Genomic DNA, 19274 nt, shown 5'->3' with positions numbered 1-19274 from the left:
TGGTATTACCGTTTTGTTTTGCAACGTTGCGTAACGTTGTCACCTAACAATTAATTACGAATAAAATTTATCTTTTGAAAAAACGTTAAACTTTGTTTTGTTACATTGACAAGCTTTTGTGTAAAGCGGATTTTTCACGCTCGTTTTGTCCGACAAACGAAACTAGTCTCTTGCCCGTTCGTTAGTGTAGAACTGTAGAACAAGTTCCGCTTTGACTTGTGCGTTTCCGAGAAAGGCTCCGGCACCTTTTGAAGCTGGCGGGTGCTGCTGCGCCTTCGATGCTAACTAAATTAGATCGCCGGCGACATCGCTTTAATGTGTGCATACACGACTTGGAGATAAGGCGATGTCAATAACCGAGCGACCGGCGGCCACCTTATCTTATGTAGGGCATCTGTGCATAGGCTGCGAACGCACATATACGTAGCCTTTGCACGATAATGCAAAAAATGTTCGCGATTAGCCGAAAAACGTTCGACCGGAACTGTTGGAAAGTCAGTTCGTGTCCAGACGTTCCGGCTGAAAGTAACAACTGACTAGTCGTTGGAAATGCCCCAACTTCAAATGCGTAGAACTGCTTCTGCATTGGCCCGCGCAAACTGCTACGTGGTGAAAAATTACTAACGCTCGACCAGAACCGATGTAACATAACGATTCAAACAACGCCGCATCACCAACTATTTAACAAACTGCAGCCATCCGACAAACAACAGCATACCTTTACTCTGCCCTAATAATTCAACGTACGGTTACAGACAATTAGTAAAATCGTAAAGCAATATCGTACCAGCGATACTTTGGTTGTTTGCTTACAGATTGGTCATTGCTAAAAAAGTGTTCTATTTTAGATGTTTTTTTATAACAAGGTAAATGCTATGTTTGGTGTGCATAAAACGTCTGAGTTACAGCAATATGATATTAATTGAATTACCAACACTATGAATTAGTGTGAAATATTCCCACTATACGAACGAAATGCAAATTTAATTTATACACAGCTGTTTTTTTTTATTACTAAATCCTAATAATAGCTTACACTGCAAATGCGCGAGAATGAAATTTCACTGCACAAACGGTGCCGTGCATTTGTGTACCTCAGAGGTTACACAATAGTCTTTGCAAAGACTACGGTAGCACTGTATACAGTGGTATATAGTGGTATAAAGACATTTTTTTTATTACCCGAATTACACAGCGCAAAAATCAGACGCACGAAACATAAAATATAAAGTTTAAATCCTGGCCTATTTGACTTGAAATAAAATGACATCCACTTTCCTAGAGCAAAGGTATTCCGATTTTTCAGTGTTTTTACCGTGTTCTTGAACATCATTAACAAATCGACAATGGTATTGCGCGAACTACATTCCAAAGGTTTAGCGTTGATCCTGACCAGTCGGGTACAAAGTGACTTATGCAAGCTTTACCGGACGCTCGCTTCCGCCAGACCAATTACATGGCGTTTAGTTGATAGCAACCGGCGGTTAATCGCGTAAACAAATGCCCGCAGCCTGCTGTTCTCCATCAACACACGGCGTGCCTCTGCTGTGGAGAAAAAACTTGAAAGGTTATGCCGGCGGTAATTAAGCGCTTGGGATTACGGCGCCGTGCATAAACCACTTAATCCCAAAAGACAGTTAAATCGCGGCAATTTTTCGCTCGATTAGGCAATTAGCATGTAACTGCAATGTAAACTGCAAAACAACTTGTGTGCCATCAAAGCGTATTAAAAGAAAATTGCCGACGGGTTAATTAACCCCCTTGTTGTCGGCCAATTCAGATTTATTTCAAAATAGACGCCAAGTTGTTATCGCGAGCATTTTAATCTAACCTTGTCGTTTATTACGTCAGAAATGTTACAGTTGACGTACGTGATTGGTCAGCGGAAAGGTTATCGAGAAATAGATTAGCGCCTTATCGTGGATTAGGCGCAATTTGTGAATTCCCCAGTTTTATTTTTAACCTCTGATAGTTAAATCGCAACTTTACCTGTATTACGATTTGCCAACACGCTGTTTTACGCCGGGGAGTCAGAATCCCTTCCATTAAAGCCCTCACTTTTCGAAGCACAGCGCCTTGCCGTCGCCGTATTTGTTGCGACTGCAAATTAAACGCAATTAACCTCGGGAGCTCGTGCGAAGATCAGAGGTGTAGGAGTCCACCTCAAAGACATTCCAAGGTTGCATTTCGACTCATTACCAGTGGACCAACAGTCGCGCTGTGTATGTGTACACGCTACGAAATTAGTCCCGACTCCGGCTCGATCGTGCAGACCTGACGAGAACTTGCCGGCAATTACAACGTCAACAAAACTTTCGGAATTCCTCGGGAAGCGCCTAAGGCCTCGTTTCCTGGTCGACTATTCCTGCAACATTGAATTAAAGGCACATTGAGCTCTTTCCGCGGGTTTTCCCGTGAATCAGGTAATTTACGCAACTTTCCAGGATTTTGTGTCAGCCATCTCGACCGTGATGTAAACGTGATTAATCGACGGGTCGTCTCGCGAAAAAAAATTAAAACCTCTTTTAGCCGCAACCTGCTTTCGATATGCGCTGTCCTTTAGGTTAAATGGAAACGCTTATATGCCGACACACTGACTTAAAGGCAATTGTATACGATACAAACAGATTCGTACGCTTTCAAAGTCGTCAACAAGAATATATTTGCCGTCACTGTTTTAAAGTGGAAGAAGAACTGCATAAAAGTTGAAGTTTCCAAACTTTAATTGCATTGCAATATTACAGTTTATAGGAAAGAACATTTTTCACACTCTTCACATTTAAAAGGTTTTTCTCTAGTGTGAGTTATTTCATGATTTTTAGGACTTCCTGTCTGGCTAAAGAATTTCCCACAATATTTGGATTGGTGTTCACCTTTACCGACCCATTAAGTTCTTCCTCTACTATCTTGAAAACTATTTGAAGCGAACACTAGGTTATCTTTAAACCGGAGCTTACCAGTAAAATTTAAAAAACTAGTGCTTATCTTTAATTGCTGTAATTGAGTTCGCGCTTTGGTCAATATTTACCCAACACATGGTTGTGTACCTTTAGCACACTAAAAGAACAAACAAAGAGATAAGCTGTATGAAAAAAAACACCACACTCCTGGCTTTTTTTATTGTCAATCTGTTGGCTACGCTCGTAACAAAACAATAATAAACGGCAGAACAACACTCCAAAAGCGCACAAATGTAATCTGTGGTTAAAATACCAAGGAACCTTATAGTAACATGCCGGTTAGAACTGTATGAAATAGGTCGCGTTTTATACTTCAAAACAATAATTCCCCGTTGTTCCCAAAACCATTGGCAACGGAAGTTACTTTTTCGTGTACACCAGGTTGAAATTTTGTTTGAGCAAGAATTATGTCATTTGTAATGTTGACGATAAAAGCCAAACCGAATTTCACACGGTTTATGTGACGTTCCTGGAAACCATCAAAAGGTTTCGCACGGTTGCCGCGAAAAACAATTATTTGAGTAACCGCTAATTCGGTTAAAACGAGGCATCTGTGTGTTCTCTATTGCGCCGTTGTACGTTGTACAGGGCCACCATACAAGCATTACAAGCGTCTCCGTTTAAACTTAGGGGCAAGCGGGCGCGCCGGTCAAAGGCGAAGAAGCGAGACGGTAAATATACAGATCAAGTCTGGCGCTTTCAGATAACCGCAGGTGCTGGTGTTCGATGTAAGCCCGAGGGATGATGCGAGCCGACACAACACAAGGCAACGCATATAGGATCTCATCCGATTTGGATGCAACAGACGGCGCCGGGCTCCGTTTTTATCCGACTCTCTAAAGCAGGCAGAAACTGCTGGTGGCCTGGTGTTTACGCGTTCGTGGTGCCGTGCACCTGTCATTCGATTTTGTGCCAGTTCGTCGCACGCTAACAGAGGTGCACATGCGGGTCACACTTTTCTCTCTCAGGCAGCAGCCACCGCTTTTTCGTTTGTACTTTTAATATGAATCAGTCATGATTACATCCAATGGTACACTGCCGAATAGAGGCACATGTCAAAATGGTATGAAATCACGAATGAGACTGTTGGCCTGGTTTGTGATTTAATTTGCTGCAAAACCGCGAGTGCGTTAACTCGTGACTGAAATTGTTTTGAAAATCGCGATCGACTTGTGGTTGCGTTTCGGCGACTTAGGGAGTTTCTCTCCATCCTAATGTACTTTTACGTGCGTTGCGGAAATGGGAGTTTTATAAACATGTAAAATGCCAATGGTCGTTGTTTGCTGTATGGAACGGTATTTTCAGTGTTTTTCTACGTAAAGCTTATTCAGCAAGTTTTCCAATAAAACACACACTCAAAAAATTCCTTGCGAAGCACAAAAACAATTACTTACGGCGTAAAATGTTAAGTATAGCAACATACAGAAAGGGTTATATTCTTATCGCATAATATGAGCTTAATATCAGCACCAACTGTTTTTAATGCAAAAGTGTTAACAAACGGGTTTTGTAAGTTTTACGAACAGAACGTATGATGCCGTTTTTGACGAAACTGAAGTATTCTGCGTTTTTGAATAAAGTGGTTTTGTTACTTTTACGAAGAGGTGTTGTAACTTTTACGGGTTTCTAACTTTTACGAAGAGAACATATGATGGCGGTTTTGACGTAACTGCATTTTTCTGTGTTTTTAAATAAAATTGTTTTAGACCTTCTCCGTGGTTCTTGGTGGATTTTACAAAGAAAACTACATAAATTTGGCTTGTCAACCATAAAACGTGGTCCAAGAGACGTCGCCATACCTCGTTGGCTATAAAACGACACCTTGACATCGCAGACTTGTGCTGCATGTGAACCTAAACTGAACCTTAGAGTTGCATGTCGCTCCAGGTCGCTACAAGAGAAAACGCTTTCTCGATCGCTTTGTTGTAAAACGCGAAGATAGAAAGAGAGGGAGGAGGCCTTTGCGCCACTTTAATTATGCTGACTACAGGAAATGGGGAAATGAGAAAAGGTAGTGCGTCTTATCCTGGCTTGCTCGTCCTAATGAAGCGGTGACAGCACTTCCTCCCCGGTCTAACGCGCCACCTTTCCTTCATTAGTAAATTCGGCTCGGCTTAAGCATGCTTTCGTTTGTTGTTGTCCTGTGTTTTTTTTTCTAGAAGACTGAGAGCTTGAATCGAATCGTTTCGGTTGAAGTCGCGATGGCTGTGACAAATTAAAAACCTTCTAGAAAATAAACCGTTAAATACTGCGCTTCGTTCGAAAAATCTCATATAACCTCGATTGGTCTGACTTAAACGGTAAACATTACAAAAACACTCATGATAAGGTTTTTCTTGTGCTTTGCTTTTGAGGACCATTAACAAATTTTAAGATACGGGAAATAAGGTTAACTGCCATTGCTGTGCTATGGTGACAGCAGTAGGCCCTATTTTGATGTACTGTCGGAGAAATATAAGAGGCTGTTTCGGAACTTTAAAACAATGTATTAAAACTTTTGTCATTTTTTGCCGATGTATATGTGATGTGTTCAAAATTACGGTTTAAATTAACACATGCTTATTGTCAAATATTCAGAAAAAGGTGAAATCAGGTATAAGGCAGTTTCACTGCTGAAAGTCAGACATCCTGGACTCTGACATTCCGGTCTTCGCCCATACAGCTTTACGCCGCGTATCATTACGTCGTCACTAACACCAGTTTCCTCGGCATGTCGTCATTGTCCGAATCCAATTGTCCATCAAAGACCTGTTCGCGGCGCGTCGCTCTTCAAGTATACAGCCAGGGTCAAGGGCCTTGCCCTACACAAGGCCTTCAGTACAACTCAAGGGCCGCCGCTCTCTTTGATAATTAAGCTTAGTGTAGTGACGTCACGGCGTTGTTTGGGCGTCAAGAGTGGACTATGGACATCCCTTGCGTTGGATGCAAAGTCGACCTTCCTTTGCTCTTCTCGAGACAAGTGTATTTTCGAGTGTAATGTCATTTTGTCCAGTCCGAATTATATTGCGCTTACGTTGACGTTACATGCTTTTCTGATTGTGAATAGGCAACTGCATAATGCAGTTCACCTACCAATTGAGCAAATGTTTTTCGGCAATACGAGCCTTAAAGTCGTTTACTCATGTTGCTTTCACTAAAAAAATATTTCACTGAGCCTTTTACGATACTACGTGCTAGGTACCATAAGTGTTTTGTTTTCGATAGTAAAATTACACTTGAGTTTTAAGACCGATCGATCAAACCTTGATATATCCGGCTTTGGATTCCAAGTGCACCTGTGGTTTCCAGCTGCTCTCCATAAAAGAATTCTCTCCAGACGAATTTTAGCAAACAAAGCAGCACGCTTTGTAATGACGATATCATATATAGATTAGTGATAAACACACGGTTTTAGAAGATTAAAGTGCCACGTAATGTGACGTTGAAGCACAGGTTTCGCGACAGGTAGTACTCCGAAATGTCTATGCGCCACATTTAAGGTCATAGGGTAAGTGGATTGTATCAAGGTTTAATTGTCGGTGCTTGGTTATAGCATTTCCGCTTGACCTTGTCAATAAGTCGAAACGGCCGGAGAGTTGGAAAAGGACAACTAGAAGTTTATCGATGCCATTGGTAGGAGAACCGTCTAATATCCAAAAAATGTTATTCTCTATATCTGGCCTATTGGCCTATTGGTTGAATATCGGTTTAAAATTAAAGCATTGTTTTGGAATTAGTCAATATCCGGCGCTATCGCAGTGCTGAATAGTTGCAGGTCCGTTTAGCTGCATGAACGATTAAACGTGCTGTGTGTCATCCTGAAATTTCAGCATTGTTAAGGCCTTATCTGCAATACTCAGCGACAACAGATTGCCGAATTGTTTATGCCATGTAAGCGCAGGAAATTGCAAACTTGCGCCCTAACGTGACCGGATGTTTCTGTGCATTTCACAAGGCACGGTCGTTTTGCAGCATACGCAGTTGTCTGTGTAGTTCACAAAATCGCCAACTTTTAAGCCCTCACAATCGCCAAGGCGCATTTCTTGACAGAGGTGGGAAAACAACGCCGACAATCCGCTAAGAAAGGGAAACCGGCTGCGTAAACAAAATAAGAGTTAAAAACCGACCCGAACGCTTTCCCAAGTGGCCATTTGACTGGCACTGGCACCTTTAGTCATTTACGTTAAGAACTAAATCGCCAGGCACCATGTTTTATTCATAACCTATTAATATCTCAAATCCCCCTCGATCGGCTGCTTGGCCACTTTAAAAGCAACCGACTCATACACGCACAACGTTTTGAAGGCCGCTCCACATCTGTGAATGATAGGCAGGTAAAAAGAGTGCTGTAATGACTTAAGTCAATCACTAAAAACAGTGACCTAGTGCATGAATATACAAACAAACCAGCACACTGTTGGCGAAATGACGAAAGGCATGGACCCAGCATCAACATTAGCAGCAGCAGCAGAGTCAACAACATCGGCGTATGCACAAAGCGCCTTATTCGGTCGTCACGTGATCCTGCGGTACTTGCAGATTACCACTCGACCGTGACGACTACGTCACAGCAGTGGGGTGCCTTCTCGAAATAACAGATCCCGCTTAAGTGGGCAAGGTACTTCAGGGCGCCCCGAGCCGTCCTAACGGCGGCGCGCTTCAATCGAGTTGACATTCGCGGCGGCGCTGCGACATTCCGATCCACGCCTCAAACGCGCGCGCCTCGCCTCCCAAGGGGCATCCTGTGACGTCACTATAGTTTGCGTATTCTTTGTTTTTAGGCTTTTTTCTGTGCGGATGTTCGATCTTGGAGTCTATTCCGTAATACCCTAATGGGCAAAAGTTCTCACTGTTCTTCGCCTAAAAACCATAAACCGATATGATTTTAATTGGGGAATTAGGCCATTAAAATGCACCTTAACCTTAACACATAGCAAAGTTGCGCTAAAAAATAAATGATTTATATAAGATTGGTCAATTTTATGTTTTACATGTTATGTAAAACGGGCAATGCTTTACAGAACATATCCAGTTCTTAAGTAAGAATGAGAACTCCTGTAGTTGCCTAAAGTATAACCATATCTATTCAAAGTTGTGGAATAAAGTCTGAAGTGTTGCTTGCCTTACAGAAGCAAACACGTTGAAGGTTCCTAATCACACAATTAAAATGCTAATCAATAGATCAAAACAACCATAAAGTTGTTAAACATAAAAATGCTGCTTGCGGCTCGTTTTTTTTTAGCGGCTCGTTTCCGTTAAGTCCCCTCGCTGTGCCTAAAGCAGAGTTCCGTTATGTAGCTGATGGTCAGGAAAGCTGATACGCCCTTAGGGAAAGCTGAGTTCCGCGTCACGTGACCCGTTTGAAAAAGGTGCCAACGGAACTGTGACGTAAGTGTCCGCCAAGATTAACTTGTGTCCCAAAGGTAGGCTGCGTCGAACGCGTGTAATGACTTAATTCGTCACCGCTGTGTCTATATGGAGAACTTGTTTTCCTTCACCTAATGACTCAAAAGAACATACTGAATGCAGTTAAGACACATGTTTCCTTTCGTAGGCCAAGGTAGGTTAAACTTCAAAGCATTATAAGCGCGTTTCCACGTAACTTTTATCTCCCCCCAATCACAGCTTTAAAGATTTTGTGTTCACATTTCTGCTGAGTAGGTTGTAATTCTATTTACACTACTGTAGTCATATGCTTGTAAACCTTGTTAATAGCGGCAAGACCACGCTAATTTGTATTCTTCACTTGGTGGTGATTCTTAGCCTGGGTATATTGTCCAGGTTAATGCTTTGAGTTTATTCGGGTTGGGTGCTTGGCGTAAAGAAACGAAGTTAGCGTCGACGCGGCACAGTGGAAATTGATCTAAACCGTGGAAAAGGCGAAAATCAAACCTAACACCACAGTGAAGCGTGTTTGATTGAAAGCGCTTTCATTCAACTCGGGTTTCCACTAACTCGCCCACTAACAAACCATTGCGATGTCGCTGGTTTTACGCAGAAGTCAACTTTGTTATTTTCCAGAGCCATCAGCAGCTAAACATCCAAACAGGAAGCGCATTCACTCCCTTTCTCCGTAAGCTCGCATCCTGTCGGCTGTTTAGCGATTGATGGTATCCAATGGATCTCACATGGAACTCTTGTTTTCGTCGTTGCGTCACCCGTGTCGCGAGTTTAAAAACATCACGTACGTGCTGCGCTTTTCCTCAGCGGGAGCGGCAAACTGCGACGGCGCGCCTTGGCTCCGTGACGATATAGAAAGGGGCGCCGCCGCTTTGCCGCCCCACCGGCCCTATGGTTAGCCGCGGAACCGTATCGAGAGGGGATCGGCTCGACAGATTTGCCAGTAGCCGATTCGTACGCTGGTCGTCCAGGTGCAGACCCACTGTTGCACCTGTGAGAATGGCCACCCCACTGAAAAAGCGCATTTCTAAAGCGATCTTCCACCCAGACACTATATCATTTAACTATGTAAAGTAGATTTTAAAGTCGCAACATTTCAAATTTTAAAAAGGTCAAAGTTCAAAATAGTGAATGCATTAATTCAGACAACACTGAAAAGCTACGTTTTCGCGCAATACATCCATATGTACGTTAAAAACGGCAGGACGGATTTTAGAGGGGAGTTACCTCTTCCCAGTGTTACCTCTAAGGCAGGGTTCTTAAACTGGGGTCCATGGACCCCTTGGGGGTCCGTGAACTAGTTTTAGGGGGTCCATGAAGATCTAATTGAAATATTAGTGTATATTTAAGAAGTAATCAGATCATTAAAGAAAACAATTTAAAAAATAAAGCGGTTTTGCACTGAATGTATTTAGGCTCCATTTCACTTTCGCATTTTTGGACCAGAATCAGCAAATTTATAAAGTATATTTGTATTGTGACGTCAATTTATGACGTCATTTCTTAAATTTATTTGCTTTAGTGGTCCACGCGAGATGAAAGAATATTTTAGGGGTCCGCGGTAAAAAAAGTTTAAGAACCCCTGCTCTAAGGTGTACGTCGATTGCAAATACGCTAAACATCGGATCATTTGCGCAGTAAAATGTGCTTATCGCGCACTTATTTGCGGAATCAGGATTCTATTATAGGGTTTGGCTGGACCCGGTGCACGAACTTTTCTAAGGCACAAAAACACAACCAAACGGTGTGAATTCTGCAGTAAGCAAAGTTTGTGGCGAAATCGCAACTAATTGTACTAGTTAATATAAGATTTCTAATGTATTTACGATCCTGCTAACTTTGCGTTAAACTCAAAAGGGTAATGCAAACTAAAACAAGCATATGTACAAAAGAACATTTTTGGACTACCATCGATTTTTTTGCTCAAACGACCTGTTTCGTTGCAGTTGTAAGTGGTGACGTCTGAAACTTCGTACTTTTTTCCGATACCAGTATCGGATCGGTACCGATACCAACCAAGTTTCGTATGGGTAACGATACTACGCTCTTGGAACAGTTATCGGATCCCCGATATAATTGTTACCGGGCGTCCCTATAGTATCAAGAAAATGTTTTGCAGCCTTGCACATAACCTAACCTGCGCGAGTGCGCGGTATAGAAGCTATTGTTTGCAATGCAACCCCATAAACATGCCTACAGCCATTGTGATTCGTAAATGTGAATTACCCAATTTAAATTGCTTGTTAACTCAAAAGTTAACTTTTGCGTTATTTACTCCTTGTTTATAGTTTTGCGGTCATTTTAATTAGAACTTGTGATTTTAGCCTCTCAATAAGGTGTTATGATTTTAGTAAAAAAGTGTGCAAAACAGGAAACATTGAGCGAAAAGTGGCGTGAAACTTTCACAAAGTGACTGAGAAAAACGCAAATGGGAAGTCATGTCCATTTAATTATAACACCATGCCTTTTACGTTACCAGCCAATTTACCAGGGATGGAAATAGAGACGAAAACCCGGTTAACATAGATACTTGGGTCTCCGAAATACGGCCACCCTCTGCTAGCCTGCTGTATGTCGCGAGAAAGAGTCGAGACCACGTCCGTTTCAACTCAGGAAGAAGCACGTGGAGGGAACAATACACGGGATATAGCCAGAAAGAAGAATATCTCTGACTATCGTATGTCGTCACCATAAATTAACTCTCATCGGTAAAGTTTGTTTTTAGCCGAAGCGTCCGCTCTGTGGTTGGATCAGGGCGTTCTGCAGTTGAGTTCCCTTAATTTTTTTTGTCCAGCACGTGATAAGGGTCGATTTAAACCAACGGCGGTATTTTAGGAAGCTGCCGACTATAATAAGCGTTAATTGGACGCATTTAGCCTTTGCCTTTCCCTATATTCGATGCGCCTCAAGTTTTTTGGCCAACCAAGTGTCAAGGCTGAGACACATCCCGATCAGGCCCAACTAATTTGTTTTGCTGACAGTTTAACGCCTGGCCAAATTCGTGTCAGATAAATCGGACTTCGAAAATGACAGTTTTTCGTTTTTAGCAACTCCTTTTTTTGTTTTTTTGCTTTTAACAACGCTTCTCCACTCCATATCATCACAAGTGAAAAAGCATAAACCAACCAAGATATATTGACCTAAGTATTTCTAAACGCGCATAACTTAATCTGTCAGAAAGTGCCGTGTGATTTGTTTTTTCGATACGTCTTCATATGTACGTCATTTCCGTGCTAATTCGCTTTCGTGGCAACAGATTAGCTGTTTACCGTACACACTGACCAACGGTCAGCGAACGTGGCCACAAATGACCTGTTGGGCGTTAGAAGGATTAAAAAACAATCCCGCCCAAAAACACAGCGCCGCCTCAACAATACGCGAAAAGGAATTTCTGTGACGTCAGTCGGCTCTCGGACAGCGACAAAACGTGATTTGAATGGCAGTCCGCCAGGTAAACAAGTATTCTCTTGTCTGCCAAAGTCGGCCCGGCCTGGTTTACGAGGCCTCCACGAGCGTAGCCGGAACCATTTTTTGCACAAACAGATGAACGACGATGAAAAGGTCGTAATAAAGTTATAGTAAGTTTTTTAATAGGGTTAATTGGAATGAGGAAAAACTCACTGCGTCCACAGTGTTGTAAACAAGTGGTTTTAAAATGCCGTAAGTAGGTCCCAGTCAAGTATTTCGGGAAACAACTTAAGTCTAAGTCAAGTCTCAGTTCGAAAAAAAGTCATTTCAAAAAAACAATTCAAGTCGCGTCATTGCCATCCGAACTATATGTTGAGTCTACCAAATCGGTGGTCGCGTTATATTTGCCTAGAAAACACCAAAAACAATACAAATATAGCAAGTATAGCATGTTAAGATCTTTACATATTAACGAAAATTACGCAATTTTACTTAAATGTATTAATCCAAGCATTTACATTTAGGTGAAATTATTTGTCTAAATCATTCTACAGGCAGGTCGTTTATCAAATTGACTTAACTCAATTCGAGCCATTTTGCCCCAAACTCAAGGCAAGCCATTTAAAAACAGTGGCATAAGTACGATTAAGTCAAGTCATTGACTTAAGTCAATATAGAGCTTGTGACGTAACAAATTTCCGCCAAAACTGACCCAGCTTAAAATGTTTGCCTATCTGCGTTGACTCGGCTTGGTTGGGCTCTCGGCGTTTTTGTGCAGGTGAATTGTCCGTGACGAGGTTTACGGCGTCACCTGTCAAAGCCTCTACAGTTAGAATTCAACCGATTTGCGAAGCCTGTGTTACGGTTTCAAATTTCGTTTGTGACGTCGCGCGTTGCTACTGATACTAGTTTTGCGTCACTTTGCCACCGAAAAAAATAAGTTTTGGCAAAAAACAGCATGTCACAACAGATCGCATTACAGAGTGTATTTTTCTCTTAAAAAATCCATTCCACCACAACACGTGCTTGCAAGGACGGTTTTGCTTTTCTAAAGATAAAAGGGAAATAACAGTTTGTTTTTTACTGGGTCTCCTTAAAAATAAAACACGTTGACAGCAAAGCTTGGGCTTTAGTAAACCTTTTACAAAATGAAGTTTAATTGAACCGCGAGCGTCACCATGCGGGTAAAATATTTAACAACAACAAAAATATTTAGGTTCTACGAGACTGCTTGCATTTAAACAAGACTCATGTCGTGCTGTACCTATAAGCAGGTTTATTTAACCGGCGCCAGCTCGTAATTTTATTTTTTGAACTAATAATGCTGTATTTTCGCCGTGAAAAGGGTCCTTTATTTTACTTCATTTTCCTCAAACGAACAAGTTTATTTATTTTTATGTGAAAGGTTTATGGTGATCCTAGCCAGGCTTAATGTTTATCCTAGGATGGGGACAGGGGCACGGGGCACTCTTCGGTGGCAACGAGCAAAATTATTCATTCATTATCGAATTGTTGGTTTTCATTGTGACTTTACACTTAAAAACCTATTTTGCTACGTTTCATGAAGCAATTTTCCAAAAATTGAGCAAGTGAGAAAAAGTGTGTTGGGAGCCTATAGAAGAGGGCCCACCACGAAATAACTACTGAAATAGGCATCCCAGTTTTCTTTGGCATAACTATTTATCTGTTTTACTAAACCCTATCTAGTTTTGGTGGATTTAAACTTTTTGAGGGCCATTTAATATTGCCTCGTCTACACCAATGCCCCTGATTGCCATTCGAAAAGGTTGAAGTGGTATATGTAGCCTAGTTATAGTTCTAGCTGCTGGAAATTAAGTATGTATTAGAAATCATTGGTATTGTTACATGACCGCACTTAAGTTTGCCTATATCACGTAGCCTGACCTTCTACTACATAAACAAGCGCGTTACAAATGTTGACTCCCTATTGATATTGAAATGTAGCCTATTACAAAAAATGTTTTGTGATTTTGCAGATCTATTTTATCTAGACCAGTGGCTGCCAACCTTTTTGTTTATCTTGCCACTGCTTTTTAATATTTTAAAACTTGCAGGGCACCTTATTACAGTGGTTCCCAAACTTTTATATTCCGTGGCCTATATTTTTTTTTATAAAAACAGTTTGTGGCCCACCATGTGCCGTAACCTTTTTTGTATTCCATTTAGCCCATAATCCAAATAAGATGTATCAAACCTGGCTACCTGTCTACACTTTTTTCGCCTGCATAGGCTATTCGGACAGTTTTTCAATGGATGTATTGGTTCCAGCAACATCCAAATATTTATCTTTATTTCCGGTTCATTTTTAGATTGGAATTAATTACTTTATGACAGTAAACTGAATTTAAAGTAAACTGTCGTGCTAACTGCGTAGTAAAAAAACCACATGACGTAAGATTTTGCCTTTATGTATATAGATCAGCGTGATCCAAATGCAGGAGTTCAGCTTTTTTGGCCTGCGAACTGATATAGCTTTGGTTCAATCTGGCAATATCACTTCAAATTTTGTTTTTTTAATTTTTTGGTGTTGAAATTATTTCATAACTACCGTAACTGAACAAAGGTATACATTCCATAAAGTTAGTATATATGCCATAGAGTAATAGACTATGTATAATTTGCCAGCAATAAGCCTAAGCATCGCAATTTAAAAACATTGGGCCGCAAGATAAAATAAACCTTGTTTTTGGCCCGCAATGAAAAGAAGTTGGACCACCCTGATATAGATCATAAAAAGCCAAAATATGGAAAATGGCCTCGTTCCTAGTTAGTTTTAGATATGCTTACAATTATTTAGAAAAACATTTAGTTGCAATATTTTCGAATAGCTCTATGGCCCACAGTTTGGGAACCACTGCCTTGTTATGATAGTTTTTTTTCAAAAGTAAGGAATTTAACTAAATTTGTTGGTTAAATGAACATTTGCATCCTTGTCACATTTTGATCCCAATGATTTCCTTTTGAGGTAACTGTAAAAACTGAGTTCACCTAAACTTGTAAAGTGCTGCACAATACGGATTGGTATCCTTCAGGTTTGTAATCCTATGTCTGCACTAAAGTTATAAACTGGTTTTAAATAAAGATTATAACGATTTTATACGATTGCAGTTTTTTATGTTTGTATTAATTTTATCTTGAATGTACGAGAGTTTTATCGAATGACACAAAACGGGTTTTCGTGGTCAAAAAATGGTCAACGTTCTCATTCAAGACTATTATTAGTTGATTGAAAACAAGCGTAACATAACGCAATAGACACGAATTTTTACTAAAAAAATGTCATAAATATGATTGTTAAACTGCGTGTTAGAAAAAAAACGGATTTATGCTGAGGTAGCCGCTAGGCTATTTTTATTCGAATTGTTGGCAAGCGTTTTTTGTTATAGCCTACTTTAAGGTGTCCAACAAGAACTATACACCACTTATTTAATCTTAGCAGAACCCTAACCGGCCGAAATAGTGTTTCACTTGACGCAAAAGTTTTTAAACTGGGGTCAATGGACCCTTGGGGTAAGTGGACTAGTTTTAGCGGGTAGATCAAGGGCCAGTTCAAATCTTGGTATAGGGTAACGAAAAATGCGTTGATTTTTTTTAACACCATGTCGACCCTGGTCTTCGCGAACCCAAAAAAATGTTTTTAGGTGGTCCGCCATAAACCAAGTTAACATTCATTGACTTAAATAACTCGAGTTATATCGGAGAAATGTGTTATAAACTATAATAACCTTTAATTGATTACCTACTTTATGCTGGGTTAAATGTTACTAAAACGTGTTTTATTAATTACCTGACGAATAAATCAATAAGCAATACCTGTAGGAAACCATTCTATTCAAATAAATTGATTTATAGATTCTATATTGCAGGAAAAATTGAACTAAGCGAACTGCACTGATCTGGATTACGGCGGTTTGACGCAGCAAAATTGAAAACATGTTGAAGGTTTAACGAACTAAAACCTTGTTAAAATTATGGAAAGTGGTGCGATAGAATACACTGCAACAGAAGCTGCGAGTCGGTTATCTTCTTTAGAAAATCAGGAACTTGAATCTCCAAAAGGCCAGCTCTCAAGTGAACTGTACTGCGAGTTTCTCGGCCTGTACCTACTAACTGAAGATTTGCCGAACGCGAGGTTTCTTTGGCAGCGGATTCCGGCTGGGGTAAAGGCGGAATCTGCGGAGTTGGAGGCAATTTGGGTGATCGGCAAAAATGCGTGGAAGCGCGACTTCGGTGGCGTGCATGAAGCAATAAACGCGTTCGAATGGTCAGCAACTTGTAAGAGGATTTTCGACCAGTACAAACAAAACCTCCAGAAAAACTGCCTGTCTTTCATTGAAAACGGTTATTCCTCGGTCAATGTGGATCATCTGATGAAAATTTTGGGCCTAAATCAAGCTGCGGCTCTAGAAATGGCGAAAGAAAAAGGGTGGACATATAACGAAGAGAAAAAAATAGTTAAACCAAACATTTGCCAAAAGCAGCTTGAGAACACAAGAAATAATGAAGAACATTTGGAAAAATTAACTGAATATATTTTATTTCTGGAAACGTAAAGTAACTGTTCTGCTTTAAAATGATTTGAGATAATATAAAATACTTTGCAATACAATTTAAACAAATGTAACAAGGTAGTTGAAAAATCTACACATTACTTATTTACATTGTTTTTTTATTAAAATAAATGGAATTCATAAATGGGAATAATATCAATAAAATATAACTTTTGAAGTTGGGCAACTTTTTTGACAATGTTGAAAACATTATACGATTGGTTTTGAACAAAGTGCTATTCTCACTGAAATGCATTGTTTTGCGCCAAATGCTTTATTTTTTTTAACCTCTGAAAATTGAATATATACAGTAAAGTTGGTTAATAACTTTATGCACAAATAGGAACTTTCCAGGCAAATTCTACTTTATTAAAGATAACCATAAAACAACAACAATGTTTATGACAAGATCAGAATATGACAGGGGAGTGAACACTTTCTCGCCAGAGGGAAGAATTTTCCAGGTCGAATATGCAATAGAGGCGATTAAGTTGGGATCAACTGCAATTGGAATTCAAACTTCCGAGGGGGTGGTTCTCGCTGTAGAAAAGCGAATAACATCACCTTTGATAGAAGCCTCCAGCATTCAGAAGATCTTTGAAATTGATACTCATGTTGGTAAGGCATTGTAGTTTGAATAGAAAGTTGATGTTACCTTGTGTTTGCTATGTTTTATTAATTATTTATTGGTTTTATTTCTAGGTTGTGCGATGAGTGGCCTTATTGCTGACTCAAAAACAATGATTGATCGTGCCAGAGTTGAAGCACAGGTATATATAATCCATATAGCTGACTTACATAAACAGCAATAAGAATTTATTAGCAAAATTATTTTATTTTCTTAATTATGTGTTTTACCATTCCTAAAATTCCTATCTTGTTTTTGTTTCTCAAAAATTGTGATAACTAATTACCCTCTGAAATCTTTTTGTTATTTAGAGTTTTGGTTAAAAATAAACTTCAAAATATTGGGTAAACAAACTTTTTATTTATTCAGAATCACTGGTTTACTTATGATGAGAAAATGGGAATCGAAAGCATTACAAAAGCTGTTTCAAATCTTGCTTTGCAATTTGGTGAAGAAGATTCAGAACCTGGTGCCATGGTAAGTACCACCTGATCTTCTTGTAGATATAAGCCTTTTGAAAAACTTATCTATAGTTTTTAAGTTTTTTTGAAGGTGAAGTTTCCACTATAAACTTCGGATTGTCACACAAGTAATATTTTGGCAAGTGATTACCTTATTATAAAGAAACAGATATTTATTTATCATCAGTGGGATATTGAATTTTAGAATTTATTTGCTTGCATTTGATAGATTGTTAATTTAAAATTAACTGCTTATTCTTCTTTTGTAATGGTTAAATTTACAATTTTAAAGAATTAAAAAAAATCAAATTGTCATTCAAACTTGATTTTTTTTAAATTTTATATGCCATTTTTACTTTATGTTAACCTTATGTACATGAAACAAACTAAAATAAAGGAGAAAGCTGACTCGATAAACTCTACAGTCTTTTGCTGTCTCCTGGGAACGTCAAATTGTGCAACACATTTGATTTCGTCGATTTTCATATTTTTTGGATGTTCTAAATAATACGATATCATATCATAAATGCTCTTTAGAGTGTATATCTTTCATCAATTAAGTTTGGTGTTTTTTCAGAGTCGCCCATTTGGTGTTGCGCTCATGTTTGCTGGGCATGACGAAAAAGGCCCACAACTTTATCATCTTGACCCATCAGGCACATTTGTGAAATGTTTGGCCAAGGCTATTGGGTCAGCATCAGAGGGGGCCCAAACCTCCCTAGAGGAACAGTATCACAAGGTACACCTTAATATGATGTTCATCATAATTAATATAAAAGCAGCAATGTTCATTTAGCTAAAACTTGAATGACAAGCTATGCCAATAAGCTATTTGAAGTTTGCAAAACCGTGGTTTTAAATGTCATTTACTCATAATAATTGTATATAAACATTGCATAATTTAAAGCGTTGTGGTCTATTAAAATGCATATAATGAAAGTTACCTTTTGGTTTTACAACAATTTTACTTTTTTTGCTTATTTAAACACTGTCATTAGACATGTTGGTGTATTGTCTCGCTTCGTCTTTTCATGTCATGATCATGAGAATGTTTTAAGCTTTACAGTAGAAAAGCTATTGAAATATTTTCATTATTTTATAATTCTAGGTAATCAAAAAATAGTTGATCACTGATTAAAAATATAAAAATGTAATATAAGTTCTGGGATGTTAATGTGTGTGGTACACAGGTGAAATCCTCAGTATCAATGGACGATATTTCAGTGCATTTTAAAAGTTTATAAATCATAGAAAAATATTCCAACAGTATGTGCTGTTTAATTGTACTGTGAAGACAATAGTCAATAATAGTTAAATAGTAATTGTTTCGTATTGCCTATATGGTAAAACGTTTAGTCTTTCATAATCACAGTAATACTATCCCGTGACAACAACATTTTGAATTTTCAAAATAGATGTTTCAAAGTAGCAGACGCATTATAAAAATATTAAAGGTTTTTGATGCTACTTCAGATTTCAACTGGTGTTACACGTCCGAATAATCTATAATTCTGTATCAATTTTCAGTTTGATATTTGCATCTACCCAAGTTAAACAGCCACCGACTTTTGCTTTCTTTACAGTCAATTACACTCAAAGAGGCAACCAAGGCGGTTCTAACGATTCTAAAGCAAGTCATGGAAGAAAAGTTGACCTCCACGAACGTGGAAGTTGCCACTGTGACCAAGGAGCAAAACTACCATATGTTCACCAAAGCCGAAGTTGAAGAAATTATAAAAGACTTGTGATTTTGATTCCGTTTGTTCGTTTTTCGATATACCGAAATAGAAAAAGTTCACTTTTGTTCAGAACCTGAAGTTTTCAAACTGTGTTGATAAGCGGTCATTTTTGCGCTTTGTTTTAAGCG

General features: G+C 39.3%; 2 protein-coding genes across 2 annotated transcripts; both read left to right on the top strand.

Annotated features, from left to right (window-relative positions):
• The first annotated feature begins 15693 nt into the window (after window positions 1-15693).
• On the top strand, window positions 15694-16660 carry LOC146163526 (COP9 signalosome complex subunit 8-like). The gene has a single exon (XM_083383118.1). The coding sequence runs from the start codon at window positions 15740-15742 to the stop codon at window positions 16319-16321; it is 582 nt and encodes a 193-aa protein (XP_083239244.1). The 5' UTR covers window positions 15694-15739; the 3' UTR covers window positions 16322-16660.
• A 47-nt stretch (window positions 16661-16707) lies between these two features.
• LOC146163525 (proteasome subunit alpha type-5-like) lies at window positions 16708-19273 on the top strand. The gene is made up of 5 exons (XM_083383117.1): window positions 16708-16936; window positions 17021-17088; window positions 17316-17423; window positions 17985-18146; window positions 18991-19273. The coding sequence occupies exons 1-5, from the start codon at window positions 16714-16716 to the stop codon at window positions 19153-19155; spliced, it is 726 nt and encodes a 241-aa protein (XP_083239243.1). The 5' UTR covers window positions 16708-16713; the 3' UTR covers window positions 19156-19273.
• The last annotated feature ends 1 nt before the right edge of the window (window position 19274 follows it).

The sequence above is a fragment of the Ascidiella aspersa genome, chromosome 2 (assembly GCF_963924565.1).
Source record: "Ascidiella aspersa chromosome 2, kaAscAspe10.2, whole genome shotgun sequence".
Lineage (NCBI taxonomy): Eukaryota > Metazoa > Chordata > Ascidiacea > Phlebobranchia > Ascidiidae > Ascidiella > Ascidiella aspersa.
This window is presented reverse-complemented; position numbering and strand designations above follow the sequence as displayed.

Excerpts from the sequence above, each read along its gene's own strand:
- LOC146163526 (XM_083383118.1), top strand. The coding sequence starts at position 15,740 with ATGGAAAGTGGTGCGATAGAATACACTGCAACAGAAGCTGCGAGTCGG.
- LOC146163525 (XM_083383117.1), top strand. The coding sequence starts at position 16,714 with ATGTTTATGACAAGATCAGAATATGACAGGGGAGTGAACACTTTCTCG. Across the intron at positions 17,424-17,984 it reads ATTCAGAACCTGGTGCCATG|AGTCGCCCATTTGGTGTTGC; the intron begins GTAAGTACCACC and ends GTGTTTTTTCAG. Across the intron at positions 18,147-18,990 it reads TAGAGGAACAGTATCACAAG|TCAATTACACTCAAAGAGGC; the intron begins GTACACCTTAAT and ends CTTTCTTTACAG.